The sequence below is a fragment of the Pongo pygmaeus genome, chromosome 18, assembly GCF_028885625.2.
Source record: "Pongo pygmaeus isolate AG05252 chromosome 18, NHGRI_mPonPyg2-v2.0_pri, whole genome shotgun sequence".
Classification (NCBI taxonomy): Eukaryota; Metazoa; Chordata; class Mammalia; order Primates; family Hominidae; genus Pongo; species Pongo pygmaeus.
Window position 1 is genome coordinate 4,196,480 of NC_072391.2, and position 16,238 is coordinate 4,212,717.

General features: G+C 55.2%; 1 protein-coding gene across 3 annotated transcripts in view; it reads right to left on the minus strand.

Annotated features, from left to right (window-relative positions):
- ADCY9 (adenylate cyclase 9) overlaps positions 1 to 16,238 on the minus strand; it is a 153,244-nt gene that overhangs the window by 14,015 nt on the left and 122,991 nt on the right. For all 3 annotated transcript variants that reach the window (XM_063655086.1, XM_054455750.2, XM_063655085.1), the window contains exons 5-9: positions 15,655 to 15,872; positions 12,494 to 12,596; positions 6,522 to 6,730; positions 2,427 to 2,586; positions 775 to 923 (exon numbers count right to left, since the gene is read on the minus strand). In XM_063655086.1, the coding sequence (XP_063511156.1) occupies positions 775 to 923; positions 2,427 to 2,586; positions 6,522 to 6,730; positions 12,494 to 12,596; positions 15,655 to 15,872 (839 nt within the window). The remainder of the gene's footprint in view (positions 1 to 774; positions 924 to 2,426; positions 2,587 to 6,521; positions 6,731 to 12,493; positions 12,597 to 15,654; positions 15,873 to 16,238) is intronic.

The window sequence follows — 16,238 nt, forward strand, 5'->3', positions numbered from 1 at the left end:
TTGAGTGCAATGGCACAATCTCAGCTCACTGCAACCTGCGCCTCCCGGGTACAAGCAGTTCTCCTACCTCAGCCTCCCAAGTAGCTGGGATTACAGGTGCATGCCACCATGTCTGACTAATTTTTGTATTTTTCATAGAGACAGGGTGTCACCATGTTGGCCAGGCTGGTCTTGAACTCCTGACCTCAGGTGATCTGCCTGCCTTGGCCTCCCAAAGTGCTGGGATTACAGGCATGAGCCACTGTGCCCAGCCTGACATATATTTTGAAATAAGCCCCAGGTGACTCGCAAGATCATCCTATGTGTTCACCTCCTCCTTCCAGGCTGTGACCTGTCCTGGTTCATGAACCCTACCCCACTCAAGGAAACTCAGCATCAGCTTCTTCTCTGCCTTCACATCCATCTGCACCTCCGCTCTTTCATGGCCTTGAGCATCTTCTATGAAATCCTTCAGGTCCTACTTTCTTAGATTCCAGCCCATTCATTAGAAGTCACCTCACACCTGCAATGGCGGCATTATGTTTTCCAGGATGTCTACATTCAAATATCCAGAGTGCTGTTCTAAATGATATTCTTTTTCTTTCTTTTGCATGTTACTCTGAGGACATCTCATTAGCTCTTTGGTATGATGTGTGCTGAAAGCTATTTTGGGTCATGATGGGAAATATCTCTATCGGGGCGTGAGAAGCAACGTGCAAATGCAGCCAGGCCCTACGCAACCTCGGGCAAGGTGGCCACGCACCCCGGTGCCAGCAAGCAGTGCTGGCCACTTACCTGTCTGGGCACAGGGAGACGTAGAGCAGGAGCAGCGGCCCGGCCCCCACGACGGTGGCGAGGGAGGACCTCATCCAGGAGCTGAGCTGGCAGAAGTTACAGTAGTGCACGACGGCAATCAGAGCGGCCGAGCCTGTGAACACTGGGAACTGCAAGAGGCGAAGGGTTAGGACAGCCGCCCAGGGCCCCCCCACCACCCCCGCTATACCCGGGCTGCCAAAACATTCGCCACTAATCCATGTTTCCTTTTTTGTTTGTTTTTTTTTTTTTTTGACAGAGTCTCACTCTGTTGCCCAGGCTAGAGTGCAGTGGTGCGATCTCAGCTCACTGCAGCCTCTGCCTCCCGGGTTCAGGTGATTGTCCTGCCTCAGCCTCCTGTGTAGCTGGGATTACAGGCTCCCGGCACCACGCCTGGCTAATTTTTGTATTTTTAGTAGAGATGGGGTTTCACTATGTTGGCCAGGCTGGTCTTGAACTCCTGACCTCAGGTGATCCACCTGCCTCGGCCTCCCAAAGTGCCTGGGATTACAGGTATGAGCCACTGCTCCTGGCCTAATCCATGTTTCTGTGTCATCTAAAAATATCACCGATACCAGCTAATTGCTCACTATCTGCAGTCAGTCTTACTTTTGCTAGTGGGCAGTGTCAAGGACAGATCAAGCCTCTAGGTTCACTACCTAGCGTGAGGCTCCCTGTTCACATGGTATCACGCTCCTCTGCAGGTGTGGGAAATGGCACGTGTCTTCGTGGAAAGGAAAGGGAGGCCTCCCTGTTTGAGAAACACTGTGTAATCAGTTTCCTTGAAAAAGCTTTTCCTTGGGGCCCAATGAGATACAATTTGGGGCTAAAGTACCAAACACCATCAGCCCGCCGGGAAGCTCATGCTCACTTGCACCAGAAGGATCATCTCCCGTGGTTGTGCTGGTTCCCTCTCCATGGAGTTTAGTACAGGTCCCTTCCTGATCAGCAGTAGCCAATCCTGGCACAAGTCAGTTGTGTGTGCCAGGTATGCTTCTCGCATGGTTAGGAAATGTGGGGCAGATGCTTCTTTGTAAAGCGTGAAGGAAAATAACTGATTTGGAACTTGATGAAGAACAAGCCACACTGGCAGGGACTCGTGCCCACTGGGGACTCCCCAGCCCGGCCATTGCCAGGGCGTGAGCATCTGGGCAGGTCGGTGCTAAGTTGGCTTCTAAAAAAGCTGGCTCAGGATAGTAAAAGAGTTCCTGCCTCTTCAAGGGTTTATTTTATTTTATTTATTTTATTTTATTTTGTGACGGAGTCTCGCTCTGTTACCCAGGCTGCAGTGCGGTGGTGCAATCTCAGCTCACTGCAACCTCCGCCTCCCAGGTTCAAGCGATTCTCCTGCCTCAGCCTCCCAAGTAGCTGGGATTAAAGGCGCGCACCACCACGCCCAGCTAATTGTATTTTTAGTAGAGATGGGGTTTCACCATGTTGGCCAGGATGGTCTCGATCTCTTGACCTTGTGATCCGCCCACCTCCGCCTCCCAAAGCGCTGGGATTACAGGCGTGAGCCACCGTGGCTGGTCAAAGCGTTTATTTTTAAATTGCTATCCCAAGGGATTTAAAGAAAAAGAGAGATTAGAGAGTCCAGGAAAACGTGGAAATAAAACGGCTGAGCCTCTACTTACGTGTATGTTTGTCTCATATTCGGAGGTGACATGGGAGTAGACGGCCAGTGCGGGGAGCGACACCAGGATGGCCCCGATGCAGTGACGTGGTAGCCAGCCAGCGATCCACTCCAGCAGGCGCTTGGTGCAGGCCATGACGTCCTCCAGGAAGAACACCATCCTGCGAGAGGGACGGGGGTTAGCAGGAGTGACGGGGCCTGGGGTGGGTCATCGGCCAGGAGACAGATGCGAGGCCGCAGCCAGCACCGTGGGAGCAGGCGTGGGGTGGGGGTCTACCTCCCTCACTTTTGGTGGAAGGCAAGGAAGCCGGGCTCAGCTCATTGTACCTGATTCTAGGGTCACATGTCGCGTTGTGATAAAATATGCTTGTGAAAAGCACACGCTTTGCTCATCTCACGGAGCGCGTGAAAGTATCACAGGCCCCGAGGAGAGTCTCCTGGGGGCCACCACGATGCCGTCACCTGCTCCCATCAGCTTCTGAGGCAGGAGGTCTTGACGGGGGCAGCTTTGGAGATGCCCTGGAATTCTGTGGAGCCCTTGCAGTTGTTGCAGCAGGAGAGGCGGTCCTGGCATCTGGAGGGCAGGCACCAGGGACAGAGCTGTCCTGCATGTGGGTAGGTGCCACCCAGGGAGGTTCTGCCCTGCACCCTACACAGCAGCCACGCCCCTGGGCACCCAGAAAGGCGGAAGGCTGCTGACAGCATCTTAGCCCAGAGGCTGTGTCCCAGCTACAAACAGGGTGCTCGGTGGTGGTGCTGACACACCCTGGATTTTCTTGGAGTGCAGCTCCCATGGAACCTGAGTGACAGTGATCTCTGCTGTTTGGGGCATCATCATCAGTGTTTCAGAAAATCACATCACAGGCTGAACCTGGCTCGTGGCGCTTAGACCACCAAACCCGCACACGTGTGCCGTCTACATCTGGGCTGTCACGTTCATCGTGCATGTTCACCTGCAGCTGGCGGCTTCCGGACTCTCCAGGCAGCGGGGCCCTGTCGTACGTGAGGTCCAGCACCACGTATTTCATTTTAAAAGACTTTGTCCTTCTGAGCAGAGCAACTGTATTCACTGACTCCTTTTGCAGGCGTGTGACTAGGCAGGCTCCGTTTCAGCAGTGTGATGTTGACACAATAAAAAGTTCTGTATAAAAAAGCAGCTGAGCGTGTGGGCCAAGAACCACTGTGAGGAGGAGGAACAGGTCTTGGCTGGGCCCAGGGACCCCTGGGCCATAGCGGGGCCACATGGGAAGGTGAGGAGAGGGTGTGGGGTCCTCGTGGGGAGACAGTCCTTCTCTCAAGCTTGCTGCCAGGGAGCCGGGGAGAGGCCTGCTGTCCCTGCCTCAGGAGAGGCTGGGCGGGGGCCGCTGTTGTGACTGAACAGCAGAAGAGCCTCTGGCACAGAGCCCCCGCCCCGTCCGGCGGCCCGGCCTTCGGGCCTGAACACCTACCGTGCCTCTACCTCTTGGCTGTGTGGTGTGGCCAGGCGAGGAAACGCTCACTCTCCAGCCATTCCCCACACGGACGCAGGCACAGCCTCACCCTTTTAGGGTCCTGGACAGCCCTGGCTTCCTGATATTTAAAGGATAATGAAGGCTTTGGAATACTTCCAAGAATAACCACAAATATGCAGAATACAGAGGCCCTAGGAGGGGGGACGGAGGGAACCTAGTTCCCAGTCAGCAGCAGGAAAGATTTGGGGTCGGGGGGGGCCTTCGTGCTGGTCCCTGAGACTGCAGGGATCTGAAAATGAGACCTCAAGCCTGCCGGGGCAGAGCAGAGAAAGAGACGCAGGAAGCCTCCTGGAGGCGACGGGCGGGGCCTGGGCCAATCACTGAGAAGGCGCCTGGCTTTCCTCCTGTACAGGAAAGGGATGGGGCGCCTGTATACCCCACAGCGCAGGTTCCCGTCAAGCTGGGGTCCTCAACACAGCCCTCAGAGGGGACAGGGAAGCCTTTCAGGGTCTGGGCCTCTCCCAGGCTTGACGATTCCTGGTAAATGGAACCGAATCGCACCACAGGCCTGTTCAGGGATGCAGCAGCCACCACCTTCACCAGATGCTTGGGGAGTGTGTCCGTGCAGGCGGTTCCAGCGCGCCTCACCCCCGCCCTCAGCAGTCTAGACCGGGGTTGGCCTCAATGCTTTAGAATTGGGTCTGAAGGAGCAGGGAATAATGGCTAAAAGGTGAAAATAAAAAGGCGTGGAGACAATGCTGGCCTCAGAGCCCTCAAGACACTACAGCTACCCACATTAGAGGAAAACCTGGGGGTGAGCCAGGGAGGGCAGACCTGGGGGAGTGACTGCCCATAAGGACGGGTTTCTTTTTGGGGTGATGGAGGTGCCTGATAGTTACACAGTGGTGGTATTCATACAATTCTTCAAATTTACTAAAAATCACTGAGTTGTCCACTTGAATGAGTTTATTGTATGTAAATCATATCACAATAAAGCAGATCTTTTTTTCTTTTTTGAGATGGAGTTTTGCTCTTGTCACCCAGAATGGAGTGCGATCTTGGATCACTGGAACCTCCACCTCCTGGGTTCAAGTGATTCTCCTGCCTCAGCTTCCCGAGTAGCTGGGGTTACAGGTGCCCACAACCAAGACCGGCTATTTTTATTTTTTGGTATTTTTTAGTAGAGATAGGGTTTCACCATGTTGGCCAGGCTGGTCTCGAACTCCCAGCCTCAGGTGACCCACCTGCCTCGGCCTCCCAAAGTGTTGGGATTACAGGCGTGAGCCACCATGCCCGGCCTAAAGCTGATCTTTTTAAAGAGGAAAAAGAAACCAACCAGGGGCCTGAGGATGTCTGGTTTGGGTTCTGGGGAAGCAGACCCTGGAAGGGCTTGCAGATGATGGCTCCTTTGGGAGGGGTCCCCAGAAGCACAGGAGGGCACTGAGGCAGGAGGGGACTGTGCCAGAAAGAGGGCTGCTCGCTGGGGGTGATGGGGCGTGAGCCCGCAGGGAGTTCTGGGAAACAGCGAGCACACGCCGAAGAGAGCATGGCCCATGGCGGCCTCGGAGGAAGCTGAAAGGCTCCTGGGTACAGTGCAGGTGGGAGGGAGGAGGCAGGAATCCCAGCCTGCCCACCCCAGATGGGAGAAGCCAGCATTCCAGAGCCTCAGGCCAGACTCAAAGCCATCCATTTCTCTCCTGGGATGTTGGATAAGGGCAGGAGACGCTCAAGGTCAGGGCTGCCTCCCCATGTCTGTTTGAAGCCCAGCTCCTGGGCACCATTGCTAGTGGGACTCTGCTAGGCTGGTAGCCATGCTGTTGAGGGTGACAGGACCACGAAAGGGGCTTGTGGTGCCCAGGACGGGGATCACGCAGGGCCACCTGCCTGCTCAGGAATACAGAGCTGCTGCGAGCCCCCTCAGGGAGTCGGGCTGGTCCCGAGGGCCCAGCTTTCCCAAGACGCACCTGTGGTCTACTCAGAGCCTCTGTCTCCTTTAAAATAAGCTGTCTTTTTATTATTGGGCTGTATGCGCTCTTTATCCATTCTAGATGTTAGACCTTGTCCGAGGCCTGATCTGCAAATGTTCCCTCCCATTCTGTGGGTTCTTTCGTTTTCTTGATGGTGTTCTTTGCAGCACAATGGCTTAACTTTTGATGAAGTTGAGCTTATCTATTCTTTCTTCTGTTGGCATCACACCCAAGAGACCACTGCCTGAGGCAAGTGCGTGAGATGCTGCTATGGGTCTATGTTTAGCTCCCACTCTCTGAAGAGGCGCCGGCTGACCCAGGCCCACCAATCATCTACCCCTGCTCATGTCTTTTCCTTTCCTTCCTCCAGATCGTTTCCTATCTTCTCACCTTCTCCTTTGCAGTCTCTGACCCTGGAGATCTGGGGACAAGCTGGCAGCAGTTGGGACTGCGGAGGCACCGCCCCCTCCAGTGAGGTGGTCCCCCCACATCTGGGCCAACTCAGGGAGGGAGGATGCCGGGGCACAGGGCTCGGGGAGGACACGGGGGCCCATCTCCAGAAATCAGCCAGCAGGAACAGCTGGCTGGGGACCAGTCCAACCGCTCAGCCATAAGCCATGGAGCCAGAAGAGGGAGCTAACGGCTCAGAGCTGGAGACCCAGCCCACGCGGCGCTTACCTGATGGACACCGCGAGGGACAGCACCTCCAGCAGCAGGGCCGCGCTGAAGACCGCCAGGGCAGCGGGCGGGGGAGGCGTGGTGGCCGCCTCGTACTTCAGGAAGCAGGTGATGGACAGCGTCAGAAACACTGTGGTCGACAGAAACACATCCAGGAGGGAGCTGAAGGTGGGACTAGCAAACGTCTTCACGGGGGAGTTCTTTATCACCTGTGTGGAGCAGGAGTGGAGCAGAATGACTGGGCGGCCACGGGCGGCCAGGAGCGCAGTTCAGATGGAGAAACAAGCAACACGTGCTGAGCGCTGCTGCTCCGGGACAGGCACTGGGCAGGAAGGCTCTCGGAGGGCTGTCTCCCTCTACTACCCCATTTAACACTGGGGAGTCCAAGGCACAGAGAAGTTAAACTTGCCCAGGGGGCTGGGCACAGTGGCTCACGCCTGTAATCCCGACACTTTGGGAGGCTGAGGCAGGAGGGTCGCTGGAGCCCAGGAGTTCAAGGCCAGCCTGAGTAACACAGTGAGACCCCATCTCTACAAAAAATTTTAAAATTAGCCAGGCATAGCAGTGCGTGACTGTGATCCCAGCTACTCCGGAGGATGAGGCAGGAGGATCGTGTGAGCCCAGGAGCTTGAGGCCACAGTGAGCTATAATCATGCCACTGCACTCCAGCCTGGGCAACATAGCGAGACCCCGTCTACCAAAAAACAAAATTAGCTGGGCATAGTGGTTCATGCCTGTAGTCCTAGGTACTTGGGGGACTGAGGTGGGAGGACTGCTTGAGCCCAGGAGTTTGAAGCTGCAGTGAACTATGATCACACCACTGCAGAATCATACCGTTTCCAAAAACAAAAACAAAAGAAAACACAAAAAAACCCTGCCAGGGTCACAGAGCAACTGATTATGACCCAGCACATTCTCGCAGACACGTTATATATTTAGCTGCAAGATGAGTTACTGGCTGGCGCAGATGCGGTCCCTGCATCTGTAAGGCAGTTGGACGAGAGCAATGTGCAGGGAGGTCCTGCTGCATGGCAGAGTCCTAGGTTCAGCAGGTGCAAAAGCGGGGCTTCATGGCGGAAGTGGCCGACGGGGATTTCAGTGTCACATCGTCGCCTGGGAACCTACGAGGCCTGGCTCTGTGCTGGGGGCCAGGGCCCACACGAAATGATGCCCTTGGGCAGCTCACAGCTGAAGGTGGGAGGGACAGGGGTACGAAACGCAGGCAGGTGCGCCAAGTACACTAGAGAGGCATGCACTAGTGTTCGGCAGCTGAGGGGGAGAAATAATGATGCTGACATGTCCAAGAGGTGACCAGGCCCAGGCCCAGGCCCTGCAGGGCTCTGGGGAGGTGCGATCTCCATTGATGCTCACAGCATCCCACAGGCAGGAACTACCACTCATCTCGGTGTACAGATTGGGAGGCCAGGGGCTACCCCGAGGGCACACAGCGAACAAGGAGCCAGGCCAGGACTTGGCACGGACCGGTTGACTCCTGAGCACGCCCCTAACCTAGAGGAAGGTGTAGGATCCAAAGGCAAAGGCTGTGGTTGGGAGAGGAAGGGATGTAGCCAGTTCAGCTGCTTTCCATTTGGCCTTGCAACCTTCTGGCAACCCCTGAGAGGCCATGGGTGTCCACTCAGCATCCTGGCCAGGCTCGGGGCTGAGGGCAGGGGCTGGAGAGGTCTCGTGACAGCCCTGGGTGCAGTGTGCGTTCTTTGGAACAAACCGGCTCCGGGTGCCTCGACCACTCCCAGGAACTAGGTGGGAGGGGAGGAGGGGCAGCTTGGATGGCGGGAGCAAGGCTGCCAGTCAGCCCTGATGCCAGGCTGGACCCCGCCAGGGCAACCTCGGGGCAGGTTTGGTTCCAAATACCCACCAAGGAAGCTGGAGGTTCTGTAGTGCCCCGGAAGGGCGAGTTGGGTCCCAGCCCTGGAATCCCCTCAGAAGGTGTAGGAATTTCTTTTCCTTTTTTCTTTTTTTTTAAGATGGCATCTCGCTGTTGCCAGGATGGAGTGCAGTGGCGCAATCTCGGCTCACTGCAACCTCTGCTTCCCAGGTTTAAGCAATTCTCCTGCCTCAGCCTCCGGAGTAGCTGGGACTACAGGCGCCCGCCACCATGCCCAGCTAATTTTTGTACGATTAGTAGAGATGGGATTTCACCAAGTTGGCCAGAATGGTCTCTATCTCTTGACATTCGTGATCCGCCTGCCTCGGCCTCCCAAAGTGCTGGGATTACAGGCCTGAGCCACCGCGCCCGGCCAGGTGTAGGAATTTCAGGGGCGACACTGCCCATACCCACCCACCTTGGCAGAGGCACACACATGTCCCCTTTCTCTGGGGCTCCATCTAGTGCCCATCAGCGGTCCGAGTCAGGGCTGGGTGCACGCATGTTCCCCAAGACGTCACTGCCTTGCCCACACGTGAGGCTGGAAGGTTTCCACGTGGGCTGCTGTCCTTCCGAGAGCCCACACCTCCCACCTTCCAAGCCAAGGGCTCGGGTGCAGGGCCTTTCCCGCTTGGGGCTGCTGTCTCCTCTGCCCCATCCATGGACGCTGGCAGAGGCCCCGCTCCTCCCTCCACCTCCCTTGCAGTCTCTCCTGCCTGCTCTGCTGCTTGCCAGAGACACCTGTCCCGGCCCCAGCCTCTCCCTCTGGGCCACCCCTGGCCCAGCCCTGATGCCAGAGGCTCCCCAGGCCCACCTGCCCTACCCCTGTGCGTCCTGGTAGTGCCACCTGTCCCAGTCCCACTGAGAATGACGCTCCCCCACATCATGACACTCTTTCGCCCTCTCTCCCCGTGGGCTCCAAACCCAGGGACAGTGCCACTGGCCGCCAGGGCACCGTGGGCCAGGCTCTGCCCTGCTCACTACCCACATCCCAGGGCCTCCGGGTGCGGCCATCCCACCATCATCAGAGCACAGGCTCTGCAGCCGGGCTGTCTGGGCTCAAGGCCACTCCACCATGACTAGCTACGATACCTACCCGTCCATGCCTCAGTCTCTTTATCCAAAACCAGGGATAAACCAGTACTTGCACCTTGTTGGCGGTGGGATGCTCGGCTGAGAACGCACCCGCGTGGAGCCCCCAGCACGATGAGTCCCCACACGCGGGCCAGCTGGGAGGCTCCCTTGTCCTAGCATCTTCTCCTTTCCTCCCCACCGGGACCCTGTGGCCACCTGCCCTGAGTTTCGGTAACAGCCTCCCACCTATCATGCGGCCTCCTGTCTCGTCCACACTCTTATCACCCTCCAAAACTCAGCTGATACATGTTTTTTTTTTCTTTTTTTGAGACAGAGTTTTGCTCTTCTTGCCCAGGCTGGAGTGCAGTGGCATGGTCTCGACTCACTGCAACCTCCGCCTCCCGGGTTCAAGCGATTTTCCTGTCTCAGCTTCCCAAGTAGCTGGGATTACAGGCGCCTGCCACCACACCCAGCCAAGTTTTATATTTTTAGTAGAGACGGGGTTTCACCATGTTGGCCAGGCTGGTCTCGAACTCCTGACCTCAGGCAATCTGCTCGCCTCAGCCTCCCAAAGTGCTGGGATTACAGGCGTGAGCCACTGCGCCCGGCCATGTTTTTCTTCTTTTTGTTGGAAGAGACAGGGTCTCACTATGTTGCTCAGGCTGGTCTATCTCCTGGCCTCAAGTGATCCTCCTGCCTCAGCTTCCTGAGTAACTGGGATTACAGGTGTGAGCTGTGTGATCTTTGTAACACAACCGGTTCCAGATCCTTCAACAGCTCCCCGTGGCCTGTGGCATAAAGCCCATGGCGTGGGAGCCGTGACCTGGCCCCTGCCACTTCCGCCCCACCCTGCCCCAGATGTGCCTGCAACTCCCTGGACGCACCGGGCTCTTTGGTATCTCTAAGGTTTGTGGGTGCTGGCCCCACTCTCCAGAATGTTCCCTCATCCTACATTCCATTAATTCCTAGTCCCCCCACTGAGGCAGGCTCAGGAGATCCCCCCTTGGAGCCCCCAGCCTGGGCTGGGTGCCTCGCCGTGTGCTGGGAGGGCACTCGCAGACCTCCAGCTCCGGACGTTGTTTCTAATTCCTGCTCCCTATCAGGCCACGTCTTTCCCCCTTCCCCAGCACCAAGAACAGTCCCTGGCAGAGCAGAGGCTGAGCATGCATTTGGTGCCTGGAGGAAGGGACGGCAAAGGTGTCTGCTGTTTGGGAGGCTCAGCAGTGCAGGGCGAGGAGCGGCCCGGACGCCTGGCTTGGCAGCCAGACTGCTTGTGTCCGACCCCAGCTATGGGCCCACAGCCACCTGTTCAGCCTTTCTCAGCGTCAGCTTTCTCTTTAGTAAAAGGAGGATAATCATCAGCTTCCCTACAGCATTGCTATGAGGATTAAATGAGACAATATTTTGCCTTACAGGCCACCAACCAGCCAACTTGCAAGTCCACTCCGGGAGCCGTGTCTGGGACATTAACGGATATTCACTGTCCCTTGGAGGCTGACGGAAGGGGGCACCTCCCACCCCACGAGGCATGAACTGGCTTTACTGGGCTCACCAGAGTCTCTCTAGAGCCCAAGTCAGGACACCACAGAGTTTAATGAAGACCTGCTGGAGGAACCAAGGGAATCAGAGTGAGAAATCCCTTTTGTTCCAGGTGGGGAGGGCACCCACTCTTGACTTGGGAACACTCAGAGGTTAGGTTTGGGCCCAGAGGAGAGAATGCAGTCCGGAAGCGCCAGGATTCAAACCAGGCTCTAAGTTCTTGTATTATTCCTTCCAGCAAACCCCTACGGAGCACTTGTGAGCACTGGGACTGTGCTGGAGGCTGTGAGGAGGGGCTGGAGGAGAGAGACGGGGATCCTACCTCACAGAGCTGAGCATCTAGGGAGGGAGGAACATGAATCCAGAACCACACACGGCAAGATTCCAAAATGGGGCACACACGGAGAAGGAAGTATATGAAGGGAAGTACAATCCAGTCTGGGGTCGGGGAGAGCTTCTTGGAGGAAGTGCGATTGGGTGATGGGCTGAGAGGTCAAGGACAAGGGGTTAAGGCGGTGGGGGCGGGAGAGGGAACGTGGAGCCGGAGTTAGAGAGAGAGGTGAAGGCCTCCTGGGCCCTTCTCAGGGAAAGAAAGCAGGGAGGGCAACAGATAAAGAGTCTCACCCAAGACTCCAGAACAGGTGGGGCAGGGCCTCTTCCAGGGCAGGTCGGTGGGGAGTTCCCTTCCAGGACAGGTGTGGGGGGTTCCTTTCCAGGGCAGGTGGGGGGCCCCAGGGCAGGTGTGGGGGGTTCCTTTCCGGGGCAGGTGTGGGGGGCCTTTCCAGGTCAGGTAGGGGGGTTCCTTTCCAGGGCAGGTGGGGGGGGTTCCCTTCCAGGGCAGGTGGGGGGTTTCCCTTCCAGGGCAGGTGGGGGGGTTCCTTTCCAGGGCAGGTGGGGGGGTTCCCTTCCAGGGCAGGTTGGGGGGTTCCCTTCCAGGGCAGGTGGGGGGTTCCCTTCCAGGGCAGGTGTGGAGGTTCCCTTCCAGGGCATGTGGGGGGGGGTCCCTTCCATGGCAGGTGGGGGGGTTCCTTTCCAGGGCAGGTAGCGGGGGGTTCCTTTCCAGGGCAGGTAGCGTGGGGTTCCTTTCCAGGGCAGGTAGCAGGGGGTTCCTTTCCAGGGCAGGTAGCGGGGGGTTCCTTTCCAGGGCAGGTGGGGGGGGTCCTTTCCAGGGCAGGTTGTGGGGGCCCCTTCCAAGGCTGGGGATAGCCACAGGGTCCTGGAGAGGCCACGGCAGAGGAAAGGGTCTAGTAATGGCAAGGCTATGCTTTAAGACAAAGGACTAAAGAAAGGTTTTTTTTCCTCCTTTGCAAAGAGACATATCATGTACAGTTGCCACTTAGGGTTTACAGAGTGTGGGAAATCAATGTTAGCCTTCATGTTCCCATCCCTTGGTAAAGCACAAAACTAACAGTGAATAACCCCGTGAGAACAACGAACACATTCTTAGTAAAAGCACAAGGAGAAATGAACGCACCTCTTCTTGATAGCTGGTCCTGTAGGATCGCTCCAGCTCCTGATCCAGGAAGTTCAGGCTGAACTGATTAATGGGCGGCTTAAAAAAATAATCTTTCATCAGGCTAGAAGACACAACAAACGCAGTCGATCAATACCCAGCACCATGACTGTGCCAATGTTTTCAGATCACAATTAGCTACCAAAACGCTGCTCATTAGGTATATTACAACAGCTGCGTCTCAAAACGCCTGTGGAACAGACGCCACTCAGCTGCCCCTTGTTAAAACAGATCTGTGGAAAGTCCTTTGTGCCTCTAAGCATAATCATATTTTGTGTTTACCTCCGTTAAAGAATGACCATCCACCATGATTATAACACACATCATCAGAACCTTGGTTTTTTCGGGGTTTTTTTTTGAGGGAAGGTCTCACTCACTCTGTCGCCCAGGCTGGAGTGCAGTGGCGCAGCGATCTCAGCTCACTGCAATCTCCGCCTCCCAGGTTCAAGCAATTCTCCTGCCTCAGCCTCCTGAGTAGCTGGGATTACAGGTGCCTGCCACCGCACCCAGCTAATTTTTGTATTTTTTAGTAGACGCGGGGTTTCACCATGTTGGTCAGGGTGGTCTCGAACTCCTGGGCTCAAGAGATCTGCCCATCATGGCCTCCCAAAGTGCTGTGATGACAGGCGTGAGCCGCTGAGGCTTGTTTTTGAAAATACATTCCTAATGTCCAGGATTAGGAGAAGATAAAGGCAGCTTTTCTGTTCTTTGAAACAATCTTTTGTGAAGAACACGCAGATCACTGTGCTGAGAGTACTTACACGGATTTGGAGGCTTCAAATGAAAACATAATTCAGAACTCGCGGTCCTGTCATTCAGAGCACTGACAGTAATTGCCACCGTAAAAGCTAACAGGTTGTTATCACAAAATTGTGTTTATAGTTAGCATAATTTTGATGCTATTGTCACATATGCAGATTGCATGTGAAACCTGCAAAATGATAAAGCTCAGTGATTTTAATAGCAGGGAAATCAAACCCGCTTTCCATGACTCTTTCATTCATTTATGAATTGCCAGCAAATAGTAATATCCTTTCTATACTGCAGAAAATTCCTAGAAACTAAGGGAACGTTAACATGATTTCAGAAAGCAAATATAGCCGTGTTAGCCTCTCTCCCTCATACAGTGACTATCAGAAGTAAATTAGATGAGGCTGGGCGTGGTGGCTCAGCCTTGTAATCCCCAGCCCTTTGGGAGGCCGAGGCAGGCGGATCACCTGAGGTCAGGAGCTCGAGACTAGCCTGGCCAACATGGTGAAACCCCGTTTCTACTAAAAATACAAAAATTAGCCAGGCCTGGTGACAGGTGCCTGTAATCCCAGCTACTCGGGCGGCTGAGGCAGGAGAATCGCTTGAACCTGGGAGACGGAGGTTGCAGTGAGCCGAGATGGCACCATTGCACTCCAGCCTGGGCGACAGAGCAAGACTATGTCTCAAAAAAAAAAAAAAAAACAGTAAATAAGGTGAAATATGTCAAGTGCCTCACGTGCCCCCCCCACAAAGTAGGGCTCATCACGTGTGTTCCTTCCTCTCCTTACAGCACAGCGGACACTCTCCTTTCTGTGACAGGTAACCAGTAACTTCCAACATTCTCAGACTTAGAAGAGAAATAATTGTGTCCCAGGACACTGACCCTCTCTCCTCCCCTGACTCAGGGAGTGTGGACTGAGGGAAGAGCAACCACGCAGCTGCACAGAGGACGTGCACAAGGCCACATTTTGGCAGTCAAGTGGCAGAAGCAACACTGCTATTAGCTGTGCTGCTCCATTTATTTTTTATTTATTTTTTGAGGTGGAGTCTCGCTCTGTTGCCCAGGCTGGAGTTGCAGTGGTGCGATCTCGGCTCATTGCAGCCTCTGCCTCCCAGGTCCAAGCAACTCTCCTACCTCAGCCTCCCGAGTAGCTGGGATTACAGGCACCCGCCACCACGCCCAGCTAATTTTTGTATTTTTAGTAGAGACGGGGGTTTCACCTTGTTGGCCAGGCTGGTCTCGAACTCCTGACTTCAGGTGATCTACCTGCCTCAGCCTCCCAAAGTGTTGGGATTACAGGTGTGAGCCACTACGCCCGGTTGAAAATCACCCTTTGAGGCATCATAGTGAAGACAGAGGCAAGAATCATCAATGAATGTTAAATCTAGGGAATTCTGATGGGGAATGAAATATGTACAAGATCTTCAAGTATCTTCTCACAGATTGCTTATTAGTCATAAGAGGAATATAATAACCCTAGATGAGAGAAACCGGCACCACCTTGCCTAATTAATCAAAATTAGTATCACTAATGAGGAACAGACGGGCACCACGTGTCCCTGGAGAGGACACCCTGAGAAGGACACGGCATCCCTTCTGCAGTCTCTGCCTGGCCAGAGGGAGAGCCTGAATCTAACCAATCCAACATCAGGAATATTTGATAAAAGGACTGGGCCTGTATTTTTCAAAAATGTTACCATTAGGCCAGGCACAGGCTCACACCTGTAATCCCAGCACTTTAGGAGGCCGAGGCGGGCAGATCACCTGAGGCCAAGAGTTCGAGACCCACCTGGCCAATATGTTAAAAACCCATCTCTACTAAAAACACAAAAATTAGCTGGGCATGGTTGTATATGCCTGTAGTCCCAGCTACTTGAGAGACCGAGGCAGGAGAATTACTTGAACCTGGGAGGCGGAGGTTGCAGTGAGCTGACATCAAGCCACTGCACTCCAGCCTGGGCAACACAGCAAGACCTAGTCTTTAAAAAAAAAAACAAAAAAAAAAACCAGGCATGGTGGCTCACGCCTATAATCCCAGCTCTCTGGGAGGCTGGGGTAGGTGGATCACCTGAGGTCAGGAGTTGGAGACCAGCCTGGCCAACATGGTGAAACTCCATCTCTACTAAAAATACAAAACCTACCCAGGCGTGGTGGTGGGTGCCAGTAACCCCAGCTACTTGGGAGGCTGAGGCAGGAGAATCGCTTGAACCTGGGAGATGGAGGCTGCAGTGACCCAAGATCGCGCCACTGCACTCCAGCCTGGGTGACAGAATGAGACTCAGTCTTAAAAAAAAGAAAAGAAAAGAAAAGATAAAGGCAGAGAGGCTTCTGCCTGCAACCTTTGCTTTTTCCCAGACAGCCCCAGTCGTACCTGTCTTCTTTGATAACGTCCACAAAGTGGGCGTCCGTTTTCTCCCGGATGTTCTTGAACCTCAGCGGAAGGAGAGCCGACTGGTCCAGGCTCACCCCTGCCCACCTTCCCTTCTCCTGTAAGATCTCACACAGAGAGGTCTGACTGTTGGTGAGCTTCTCCTCTTGGGGAGGGCTCAGGAGCCCGTTCTGAGTTTTGGGATTAGGTCCTCCAGAAGCCTGCCTCAAGACAAAGAGGACGCAGACACGGGAAGTGAAGTGGCACCGGGCACTGGGCGCGCACGCCTGTCCCACCCTGACCTCTGCTGCGGGGCGCTGCTGCACTGGGCGTGGGACCTTCTGACCTGTGAAGACTCCCCACCCCCTGCGCCTGCAGACCTGCTCCAATCCCAGCCCTGACTGCCCGTCTGCTCCTTCCTGTTACCCAATAGCGCCCAGTGGTAACGCTGGGTGTTCAGGCCACCAGCACAGTGAGACACGGGAAGAGTCGGTGCGGAGGTGGAGGGGAAGGGAGGAAAGTGAGGAGCCGAGGCCCCCAGAGTCTGCTTAGGCCAGAACCAGGGTTCTGAGGGCGGGGTGCATGGG